Source organism: Elgaria multicarinata, chromosome 2 (assembly GCF_023053635.1).
Source record: "Elgaria multicarinata webbii isolate HBS135686 ecotype San Diego chromosome 2, rElgMul1.1.pri, whole genome shotgun sequence".
Classification (NCBI taxonomy): Eukaryota; Metazoa; Chordata; class Lepidosauria; order Squamata; family Anguidae; genus Elgaria; species Elgaria multicarinata.
The window spans coordinates 41324999-41337301 of NC_086172.1; the positions used below are offsets into that span (position 1 = coordinate 41324999).

Below are 12303 nucleotides of genomic sequence, written 5' to 3' on the forward strand. Positions count from 1 at the left end.
CCACACAAAAGCGGGGCTACCACAGGTTATTGGTGATTAAAGGAAATGGGTCAGCGAAAGGGGTGTGGCTGTCTGGGAACCCCAAGAGGGCCAGATTTGGCCCATATACCTGAGGTTCCCCACCTCTGGTTTATATCATGATCTTATCCTACAGTGCCCTATGGAGCAGTAAAATGCCGTTTTGTAAGGAACTGGTCATACAACAGTGGTATGACAAGCAGAGAGGAACAAAACCTGCCAACAAAGAGCTTATAATACCAGCCAGGTGCATCATGGAAATTGGAAGCTTCAGGTGTTACTGTGAGGGCGGAAAGTGGTAGTGCTGTGGCTTTATTGCTGTTGGATAGCCGATCTATCTCATTTGCCCTGGGGATGTAGGCATGGTTGAACATATACAATGTTCTTTTATTATGTGAGAAGTGTTTGCACTGATTGCATGACAATTATAGTATGGTTTCCACTGCTTCTAGCTCTGCGGTCCAGTTTCTTCCCTGAATCACCTCTGCCTCATGTTGCTAGCTTCTCCACTTGTGTCCAGACCTGTGTATAAGTCCATGTAAGCATCCTGTAATTTGGGAACCTCTAATCCAGGAGTTATTTTATTTTATTAAACAAATTTAACAAAAGGCTCCACAGCTTCTTTTTATTTCAGTTTCAAAATAAATAAATATATTCTTGAATATATTCCTCTTGTATAAGAGAAACACAATCTACAGAATTGATGTGGTAACTGTTGGCACAGTAGAAAGAACAGGAGGAGATTACATGTCTGGTAGAACTGAATCCAAATATGAACCTGCTGAGAATAAATAAATAAATTGATAATGAGTTATGATATTACTTTTTGCCCTTAAATATTTTGTTTGGTTCTTGGGATAGCCCTATTTAAAACAATGGCATCACAAATTAGTTCTAATCTTATGGCAGTTTCAAAGATGTTGATGGCTTCATTTTTCAGTCTTCAAAGAATAGTTATAGAAAATACAGAAAGCATTGAATAGTAAAATTTACTGAAACAATTCAATTATAGGAAAACTGAAAGGGGGAAATAAACCTTTGAACCATCATGGTTCTTTTTTGTTTTTGTTTTTGAAAACATTGATAAAATCCCTATATAAATAAATGCAATTTTCTTAGTGCAAAAGTAGCATTACCTTGTTTCAGGAATTTTATTTTAAGTAGAATGTACACACAGCTTTGACCCCATTCCATCCCTCTCTATCTTCAGTCTTCTAGGCAGGGACCATATTACTGCCTCTGTAATCCTAAATAGCACACTGGGGCTTGATAAATGTTCAAGGTGGGCTACTCTGCACATGTTTTCAGTACCTGGTAGTAAGTGAAAATAAATTTTGGAGGTGCACCTTAAGAATAATCAGTGAAACATGACATCAACTCGTAATAGTCAAATAACACTGCCTTCCTTGTTTTACAGATCAGGATCCACATTCTACATTTTCAGAAGCAGTGAACGAATATGAATATTTTCACACACGTCGGCACAAAGAATCTCTCTTCTGTTGCTAATATGTCTGGTCTCTTTCCAAGCAACTTTGAACACCAGCAGAATTTAACTAGCAGTTCTCCTTCTATTCAAATAAATAAGCTTTTCCCAGCCTTGTTGCAATGCTTTGGCATTATCCTTTGTGGATATATAGCTGGAAGAGTTAACATAATCACATCAACTCAGGCCAAAGGACTAGGAAATTATGTGTCCCGCTTTGCACTCCCAGCTTTATTGTTCAAAAATATGGTCATACTGAATTTTTCCAATGTGAATTGGTCCTTCCTGTACAGCATCTTGATTGCCAAAGCATTTGTGTTCATCTTAGTCTGTGTTTTGACGTTCTTGATCGTCACTCCTGAAAGGCGGTTTAGCAAAGCTGGACTGTTTCCTATTTTTGCTACTCAGAGCAATGACTTTGCACTGGGATATCCTATAGGTAAGAAGCAACTTTACATATTCTTCTTCAGTCTTGTTGTCAACTTGTAACAATTCATCCCTTAGGAATGTATGATACCCATTTGCTCTCCTGATGGGTATGCATATTCATTATATCTACTAACTTAGGTTTCTTGAATTTGAGATAGAATAGCTTCTGCTGCATTGATCGTAAGTACTATGAAGTAGCTCTGGAGAAATAGATGTATTCACATACTGTTGTTTTACGGGGCTTTTGACTTCAGTGGGGTACCTGATTGATTTCTGGGAGTTGAAATGATGGAGTTGTTATATGTCAGTTTATGTTTATCTCAGCAGTTTAACTAGACTCAAAACTGTTCAGTGACAGGCATACTTTCAATCTGCCTAACACAGGGGTGGGCACAAGGTGTTTTGGACTTCAACTCCCAGAAGCCCCTGCCAGCATGATCAGTGGTCAGGAATGCTGGAAGTTGAGGTTCAAAACTTTGGGCGATCTACTTTCTGCCCACTCCTGGCCTAACAAGCTCTTGGCAACCCTAGAACAGGCATGTGCCTTTATCACCAAAAGGTTTTTTTTTAAATTGTTTTATAGTGAATATCAACAAACAAAACAGAAAATACGTCATGAAAACGGGGGTGGGGGTGGGAGGTTTAAGGGGCTGGAGGTAGATGTACACCTTGTCCACTCACAGAACTCCTGATCCAACTCTGTGGGGGTGTTTGTGTGACTAAACAGCCCACCATGGATTATTTAACACATGCTAAGGCTGTAGCATGTGCAGGGCTCATGCAGCCACCATTTTGAATTTGCAACCCCCAAGTCAGGGTTACATACGCAACCTGTGCCCAGGGCACTGCAGCTCATTATGAGTTAAATAACCCTTGTCAAGCTATAGCACGTAGTCTGAACCTGGTCTGTGTGTTTCATCTGGCTAAAACCCTTGAAATAGTAAATTGAGGGATTTTTCCCCAGAAGCTCACTAATTTAAGATGAAAAGACGTGTATTTTTGTGAACTGCCCAGAGAGCTTCGGCTATTGGGTGGTATAAAAATGTAATAAATAAATCTTCATACTGCGCATAAACTATGGAATTTGCTACCACAAGATGTGGTGATGGCCAGCAATTTGGATGGCTTTAAAAGGGGGTTAGATGAATTCGTTGAGAAGACTAGTCCTGATGGCTCTGTGCTACATCCAGTATCTGAGGCAGTAAGCTTATGTACACCAGTTGCTAGGGAACATGGGTGAGAGGGTGCTGTTGTACCATGTCCTGCTTTGTGGGTCCCTGATCGACAGCTAGTTGGCCACTGTGTGAGCAGAGTGCTGGACTAGATGGACCCTTGGTCTGATCTAGCGTGGCTCTTCTTATGTTCACATTAAGGACACAATCCTGTACATTTTTAGATAGAAAAAAGGCTTACAATCCCAGCTGGCTGGGGCATGCTGGGAGTTGTAGGCCTTTTTATATCCAAACATGCATAGGATTGTGCCTTAAGGAAGTTACTTTTCAAGGGCTGCATCTTACCTGTTTTTATGACTGGGCACTTAATTTTAATTAGTTGTGTTGCTTGCTTATGTCTAGTTCCTTCACATAACACAATTGTGTGATTGTTTGTCCCAGTATCACAATGGTTGGATTCCCCGCACCAAAACACAAATACATACACAGTGGTTTGTTCAGTGGTATGATAGGAAGATCCTATAGCTGCACTGCTGCTGCTTGAGCATGAAGCTGCTCAACCTGCTGTGCAATTTGCTGCACAAGTGGAAGCACACCTTTGGATTTAGTTTCACATTTTTATGCAGTGCTCCAGCACATGCTGTAAAATAGATCTTCCATTCGAAAAAGCTACTTTCTGCATGCAGAAGGGCACCTTTGGATTCAACCATTTGTCTTTGCAGCGTTCGTGTTCTTGGAAAAGCCATTCTGCCTCTTTGTTGTTGTTAATACTGTGTTGATCCAGTAAAATAGGAACTCTGTGGCCCTCCATCAATTGTTGGGTCTCAACAACCATCATTCTTGATCATTGGCCCCGCTACCCTCCCCTGCAGTAAAAGGAGGCCATGTTTGAAATGGCCATTGGCATATGTACTCTTGCTGTCTTGGGGTCCAGTTCTTGAATATTGAAATTGATGCCTCCATTCTTGTCACAGTTGAATTGCTTTAACCCCTACTGACTGATGGGATTTAAGCAGTCTACTGGTGTATAAGACAGGGGTGAGCAATGATGGAAAGTCAGGGTGCATATTCTCTCTCTCTCTCTCTCACACACACACACTCTCTCTCTCTCTCTCTCTCTCTCTCTCTCTCTCTCTCTCTCTCTCTCTGTCTCTCTCTCACACACACACACACACACACACACACACACACACACACACACGACTCCTTCCGTATTGCCCCCTACTGGTATAGGACTTTAGCCAATGTAAGTTGAAAGGATTTTAATTAACACGTTGAACAATGCCTATTTGTGCCCAAATCCTAACTAGCCACATGCTGCAAAAACAGAAAACAGCCAGAAAGTGGTCTGACCCAAGATATGTGGAGTAAGCAATGATTTAGTCCTTTCTCTGTCTTTCTTTTTAATTTTTAACTGTAACAACTACTGGCAACTAAATCAACATTTGTAAACTAGCCCAAGGGAAAGTAAATATTGTTAATCACTTCAGTAGAGTGGTTGGCAAGGTGCTGTAGTGCTAGGGGAATATAGCCAAGACGCTGTGGACTTCGTGCAAACAATAATTATTTGATAAGAAAAGCAGAAATGATAAAGCAATATTGCATAATTTATTTTGCTAGAGATGGGAAAAGGCAGTGAGTTTTGTATGATACTGAAGTTTACATTGTTGGGTTGACATTATTCAGTAACCAATTCCAAATTATATAGCTTTTCCACACCTATGCAGAATTGTGGCGTAGACATGGCTCTAGGTTTTGCTCAAATGACAAATATTTGTACATTTTGTAAAAAAAATTATTGGAGCATCTTTGCTAAAAGCCAGAGTCCCCAACATATTTTGAGCCTGTAGGCATGTTTGGCATTTTGAGATTGCCATGGAGCTGCTCCTTCCACAAACAGTTGGCACCCACCACCCACACATGTGTACACACTTTGCTTTTCCATGGGGCCTAGGTAAAAGTTGGATCTGGTAGAGGTAAAATTGGTCCTCCTAAATTTGAATATTTTTACACAGGATCTCTCCCCCTCCCCACTACAGGTCTAAACTAAATTTGGGTCTGTAGACTGCACAATAAAAATCACAGATCCTGTGCTTGCTAGCATTGACATGGCACAAAAACTTGGATTCAATGCACAGATCCTCATGAAACTTCATGCTTTCTACATGGGATGCCAATAAAGCCACTATGAAACCACAGAACACATCTGTGGAGGGAGAGGGGGCTTATCATGAAGATCCATGAGAATCTGCCTTGGATCCAGATTTTTGTCCTATGGCGGTGTTGGCAAGTGTTGGATCTCCGATTTTGACAGTGCAGTTTATTAGTGTATGCTTTAATTTGATGGTGGGTTTGTGGGGGATCCCTTGCAAAGAGTGGGCAAATTCATGATAGTCCATTGAATTTAACTTTAACCCCCTGCCATGAAAAGTGTGTAAGTGTGTGTGTGTGTGTGTGTGTGTGTGTGTGTTAGAGGAGGGGTGTTTTTTGTCTCTCTTGTTTTTCCTCCCTGCACCCCACAGTAGCGCTTGGGGCCAATGAGAGCCTCACATATGTTGGCATGAGGCCCTTCAGGTGTCACATTGGGAAGGCCTGGTTAAAAGCATTGGCTTTTTTATGTTGCCTGTTCTTAAAATAAAGTCTGCACTGATTCATAGGGCTGGTATTCTCCATGCACTTAAGGTAATACTACCTTACACTGCCCCATTTAATAGCAAACAACAGCCAATCTGTTTTAAGGGCAGGTCACAGTTTGAAGTGGGAGAGGGAAACTGGGAGTCTCTGGTGTAATTTGGGAGGAAACATTGACTAAGCAAATGCAGCTGGCTTATGGACTCCATCATTAAAGGTACTTAGCAGGACTTAATTAAGCTTTTTAAGGTATCCTTTAAGCACTGCTGATAACATATGTACTATGGGTAATTCTAATTATGCTGAATGGAGTAATTGTAAACAAAATGAGGACTCTGCTCCTGAGCCCCATAAGTACAGCCCTCCCAGCCACTGCATGCTGGGAGTTGTAGGCTGTACGGGAGCCTAGGACTGTAAGAGGAAATGGTGGATCCCCCCCCCCCAAAAATGGCAGATCCCTCCTAAAATGGCTGTCAAAATTCGAGTATTTGAATCTGATGGTCAGATCTGCACAGCCCTAATAAGGATAGTACATACACTTTGAGTTCCTGCATTTTTCCTTTCATGGATTTCTTTTCCAAATAGGAATTGCTAGATATTTTCTTCCTGTCTTTGCAAATCCTCTAAACGGGTGATGGATTATTATGATAGCTAGAAAAGCTTCCTTAGCTATCAGTTTGCATGCACTAAGTAGCATACCAGTCTTGACCTTTATATCCACATGTGGCGGTCTCATAGAGTAAATTCTCTTGTATAAAAACCCTGCAGCTTGAGATTGTTGTAGGAGGCCTTGCTCCATGTGGCTTTTATGCAGGAGTATGCAGGACGGAGCCTTTTCTGGTGCTACAACTGAGGAAGTCCTTCCTTAGAAAAGGCTGTTGCTTGATGTTTTAGAAAGCTTGTTTTAGAAACGTCTTGTAAAGACGTTTCTGTTTCACCAGACTTTCAGTTGAGTTAAATAATAATAGCCTAAGCCATTTAAGTCTGTGACTCCTCCTCATTCTACCTTAAGTTTCCGATAATGCAGATGTCATAATTTCAACATCAAGGCTGCCTCCGCCCTTCCTTTCCCCCCCTACGCTTTTCCTCCCTGATTTTCATAACATCTTGCTTGATGAAGAAATCTGAAGAGCTTGGAAACAATATTTAAAATATTTTAAAATACATATTTAAAATATTTTGTGAGCTTTAAGTACCAACTTGCAGTTCAGGGGCAAGATACTAGTTTAAAAAGAAAATAAATAGGTTTCAAGAGGTGGGATGTGTTTGGCTTTGTGCCTCTGTTCAGCTGCCAATATTTCTGGAAGGGTTACTGGGCCAATTCTTTAACCTGCATACTATAAAGTGGCCTGCTAGCAAGTTCTGTTATCATGGAGGCCATCTTATTCACACCACAGGTGGTTCTGGGTAGACAGCTAGAAGCCCAGGCAGCTCTTCTTATAGAGCTATATTAACCCAAGAACTTTCTTTACTTTGTGGTCATCTCTATGCACAATTAACATTGATGTTCAAGGTGGAACTTAAGCATCCCTCTGTGTGTTTGGTGATAGACTGAATGTTCAGCTCTTGATCACTGTCCTTGCTGGAACTGGGTTTATCAAAGTATCTTGCCTAGCTGGCAGGCTCAGCCTCTCTATTAGTACACATTTCATCTCACAGACTTGAGGCATGTTTTATGCTGTGTCCTTTATTACTTTTGCTGTTGCTTTGAAATTAACCTTTCACCAGCTTTTGAATAGCAGCTATAGCATTTTAATAGGCATTCAGCAAGGCAAACACCCTATCTGAAAGTGCTGAGTGTCTTCGAAAATGACAGCCTCTGGTTTGCTGCGTTACTATAACATGCCTTAAGATAAGGAGTGACAACAGCATTATAGATTAATATGCTAGCAACAAATGTTTGCACTCAACCAGTAGAATAAAGAGTGTTGGTAATAGTTGGTTACAGCAGTAAAATATCAAGAATCTTCCATTCCTATTCTTGTACCTGGGTGCTGCACTTATACTTACCGATGGATACCTATAAAATGAGTTGGGCAGCAGCTAGTATCCTCCTTGGAGCACAGGCACTCAGTTTCAAATTTAGGACCTCAATGAGCTCTGTATTGTCATTATTTTTGGACCTAAAGGGTTGCAGTGGGTACTGGGTGACTTTTGCATGTTCAACTTGCGACTATGGCTTGTTGTGTCATGTAAACGTGACAAGGATGGGTTGTTGGAGTGGTTAACAAACCACCCATAACCCTAAAACAGCCCATGGGTTGAATATGCAAAATGGGTGCCTGCATTGACCATTAAGCCCTGGGGCTTAATTAACCCACTGTTGCATTTCTCAGAAAACTCCTGCTTTCGATGGGAGGCAAATGACGAGGCCTGCTAGGTAATCTACAAAGCTTTTATTAAGCGACAAACATCTGTTCTACCTGAAGAGAGTCTAATCTCTTAGAAACTTCCCCCTAGGCAAAACTGTGCAAACTAAGCGAGACAATTGTCTGATCAAGGATAACAGGAAGCCTCTTTCCGTGACTTCAGAGAGCTTGGTGCGGAGGCAGGTTCTGGCGCAATCTTAGTCAGACCAACTTTCTCATGCCTTCCTTCTGCTCCGTGCGTTTTAGCTTCTGGTGGACCCTAGCATCAGCTCGCTTGTCGGGGTGCTCTCCTCTGGAAGAAAGCTCACTTCCCACTGAGTGTGTAGGATTTGGCCTTGAAGAGATAAGCTCTGGAGAGGGCTGACTCCCAGCGGGTGAATCGCCCGTGAGAGCTTCCTTTCCCACTGGTTCAGGCTAGCTGGTGCCTGGTGCCGCCTCTAGTTCCAAATCTGATTCTGATTGTTTACCTGAAACACCTTCTCCCAAAACAGGGGCAGTAAGGCTAGACATGACGCTCACCATGGTTTAGCTCAATGTTTGCATATTCAAGAGCCAGTAGCCTACCTAGCCCAGTGTCTGTCTTGCTGGAAAGCATTCTGTACATACTTGGATTGTGATTAGCTGCCCATGGAGACATGAAAGATGCAATCTATCATTTTGTTTTTATTACTGAGTATGACACGATGAAAATGTAACTTCAAAGAGAGAAATGGGGCAAACAGCAAGAGTGTCCCATGAGTAGGACTCTGCTCAGAGGAGTCTCCCACCCATGGCAGCAAACTCAAGATCCCAGATAGTGTTTTTACCCCCTTCAAAACAAAAATGTGATCATATATGTGTCAGTTAATCTGTTCAGTCAATGATGATTTAATTAATCAGGTGACAGACCTTGAAATAAATGTCTGATATTCTGTGAAAGTTATAACTCTGACTACCACTTCCTTTGTATATGATCCAGCAAAGTTATTCTGTAGGCCAGCAACATATATGAAGCAGTGGGACAAACACACTCAGATGTGGAAAATGTCCCATGCAGAAGAGCTTGAATGCATGGGCCAAAACTTCTGGATAAGAAGGTTTGTTTGGTTTTCCTTAGACAAGGTTCTAACTCACTGTTTGCCTATGAGAGCTCTCTTGCATGAATGAAAGATGAAGGGGATGTCCAGCCCATGTGATTAAAAACGTACATGAATGTGAGAAAAGAGTTGTATGTAAATATCTATTAAAATCCATGTCAATGACTGCCTTCCGTATCACTTTTTTTTCTAGTTGAAGCTTTATATCAAACAACGTATCCTGAGTATCTCCAGTACATTTACCTGGTTGCGCCAATATCTCTCATGATGCTAAATCCCTTAGGATTTATTTTCTGTGAAATCCAGAAATCAAGAGACAATCAGAATCTTTCTCTCAGCAAAATCAAAATTGTGGGACTCGGGCTCTTTCGCGTGTTGCAGAACCCAATTGTATTTATGGTCTTCATAGGAATTGCCGCAAATTTCATTCTTAAGCAAAAGATTCCCGTATATTTGGAAAACTTCCTTGATGGACTTGCCAGTTCATTTTCTGGCTCAGCACTTTTTTACCTGGGTCTCACCATGGTGGGCCAAACAAAGAAACTGACAAGGGGTACATTTGTTGCACTGATTCTTCTCATCACAGCCAAACTGTAAGTTCATATTTTTCCCCCTTGTAATTGTTTGGTATTTTTATGACTTCTTCAGTATTGAGGTTAGGGCAGCGGTTCTCAACCTGTGGGTTGCGACCCCTTTGGGGGTCGAACGACCCTTTCACAGGGGTTGCCTAAGACCATCGGAAAACACATATTTCATTTATTTGTAATTAGGAATAGATATCTCACAATATATAATTACATATTGTTTTTGTGATTAATCACTATGCTTTAATTATGCTCAATTTGTAACAATGAAAATACATCCTGCATATCAGATATTTACATTACGATTCATAACAGTAGCAAAATTACAGTTATGAAGTAGCAACGAAAATAATTTTATGGTTGGGGGTCACCACAACATGAGGAACTGTATTAAAGGGTCGCGGCATTAGGAAGGTTGAGAACCACTGGGTTAGGGGATGGAAACAGTAGGTTAAATCCCATGTCACCATGAACAGACTTCGACTCATTCAACATGACTGCCCCTTTGGAGAATCTTTGGGGTGGGGGCTACAACTCAAATGTGGTGGGTTGTTTTTTTTAATGGACATGTGCTTTGATTTCCCTTTAGTGTTCTAAAATTGTTAACATTGGCTGCATTTTTTAAAATTTGTTGATCTGTCTTGGAAGCATTTTCATACCCACTATAAATTAACCTGAATAAAAATCTGATTATTTATTTATTTATTATAGTACTTTTATCCCGCCCTTTAGCCAAAAAGACTCTCAAAGCAGCTTACAAAAATATTTCTTAAGACAGGCCCTGCCCACAGTTTTACAATCTAAAAAACATGACACAAAAAGATAGGAGATTGGGAGGGGAGGGGGCGGAGAAGCAAATTCAGGCACTTGATTCTTAGTTGCAAAAATTATTTGATATGACTTCATGCTGGGACTACATACAGATGTACTAACAGTTTTAATAATATAGTGGGCCCCGGGCAAGCCTACGGCCCTTTCTACACCTAAGGGTTAACCCAGGAAAATGGAGGGATCGTCCCTGCATGCTCCCGGGATCCCCTGTGTGTCATTTGGATGCACAGGGATGATCCTGGGATGATCCTGGGATATCAGGGTGGTGTAGACATGCCCTACATTTAGTCGTGGGGGATGTTGGGAAATCCCTACCTTTTGTTGCCACCAGCTTAAACTCTAGTGGCTGAGAAAGGACTCAGTGGGGAATCTTATTCTTCAGGCAGGTTGATGTAGGAGGAGGTCCTTAAGGTACCTAAGCCCCAAACTGCGAAGGGCTTTAAAAGTCAAAACTAGCATTTTGGTTTGGCCTCAGAAGCAAACCGGTAACTAGTGTAGATCCTGTAAAACTGGCAAGATGCTCCCAGAGACATTCCAATCAAAATCCTGGCTACTATATTTTGAGCTAATTGCTGCTTCCAAGCCTTATGCAAGGACAGACCCACCAAAAGGCACTAGAGTAGTCTAAATGGAATGTTACTAGAGCATGGGTCACTTTTGGCAGATTATATACTACACAGCAGTGCTTTGTACATGTAGGCTGCAATCCAGCACACTTGAGTCGCACTAAGGCCAATGGGATTTAAGCGTATTTAACTTTACATTGGGTTATGGCAAGTAAGGTAAAAGGGATTTATTTATTTATTTTATTACTACATTTATATCCCGCCTTTTTTTTTTCCTTGCAAGGAGCCCAAGGTGGATCACAGGGCCTCCTCCTCTCCACTTTATCTTCACAACAACTGATTGGGACAAAGTCACCCAGTCCCAGTCCAACACTGTAACCACTAGACATACTGCCCCTTTTTGTCTCCACTCACCACTTTTTGCTTTTTTATTCAAAAAAGTCTTTTGAATGTAGGAATTATTGTTGGATAACTTGTGCCATTGGGTAACTTGTGTTTTCTTTTTCCTTCCTTGTTTTAGACTGTTGATGCCGCTTCTATGCAGGGAAATGGTAGAATTGTTGGACAAGAACAACAGTGTGGTCAACCACACCAGTTTATCAAACTATGCATTTCTCTATGGTGTCTTTCCAGCAGCTCCTGGCGTGGCTATATTTGCAACACAGTTTAACATGGAAGTAGAAGTTGTAAGTGTCTTAAACTCTCTTTGCTTGGTGAACAAAAGTAAAATTAGAGCATACTTTAAATTTTCCTGCTGGCCTCTTGTGATTTTCAAAGATAAAGGTCAGGTCACAACCCAACATAGAGTTTAAAACACACTTGACTATTGTTTTCAATATGCTTAACAGAACATAGTTTTGTGTCAAATAGTGATTCAAGCATTTTTAAAAAGATAAGCAATTAAACTTGCTGCTTTCTTCTACTTTAGGCTTTTTCAAATAGTTTTTACATCAGATTTGAGGATCACTTCACTGGTAACTTTTTGGATGTGGAAGAGCTGATGCTCACATTGGGAGTTCTCAAGACCAATATACAATATCTACATACACCCAGGCGCACACACTAAGATGATGATGATGATTAAAAAAAAAAATTCTTCCCCGCCTCTCCATTTTGATCAAGGCAGGGAACAACAAAAAAC

General features: G+C 41.0%; 1 protein-coding gene across 6 annotated transcripts in view; it reads left to right on the forward strand.

The window, feature by feature from the left end:
• GPR155 (G protein-coupled receptor 155) overlaps window positions 1-12303 on the forward strand; it is a 39742-nt gene that overhangs the window by 8792 nt on the left and 18647 nt on the right. For all 6 annotated transcript variants that reach the window (XM_063116367.1, XM_063116363.1, XM_063116368.1 and 3 more), the window contains exons 2-4: window positions 1436-1943; window positions 9375-9774; window positions 11683-11848. In XM_063116367.1, the coding sequence (XP_062972437.1) occupies window positions 1478-1943; window positions 9375-9774; window positions 11683-11848 (1032 nt within the window). In that variant the 5' untranslated portion in view covers window positions 1436-1477. The remainder of the gene's footprint in view (window positions 1-1435; window positions 1944-9374; window positions 9775-11682; window positions 11849-12303) is intronic.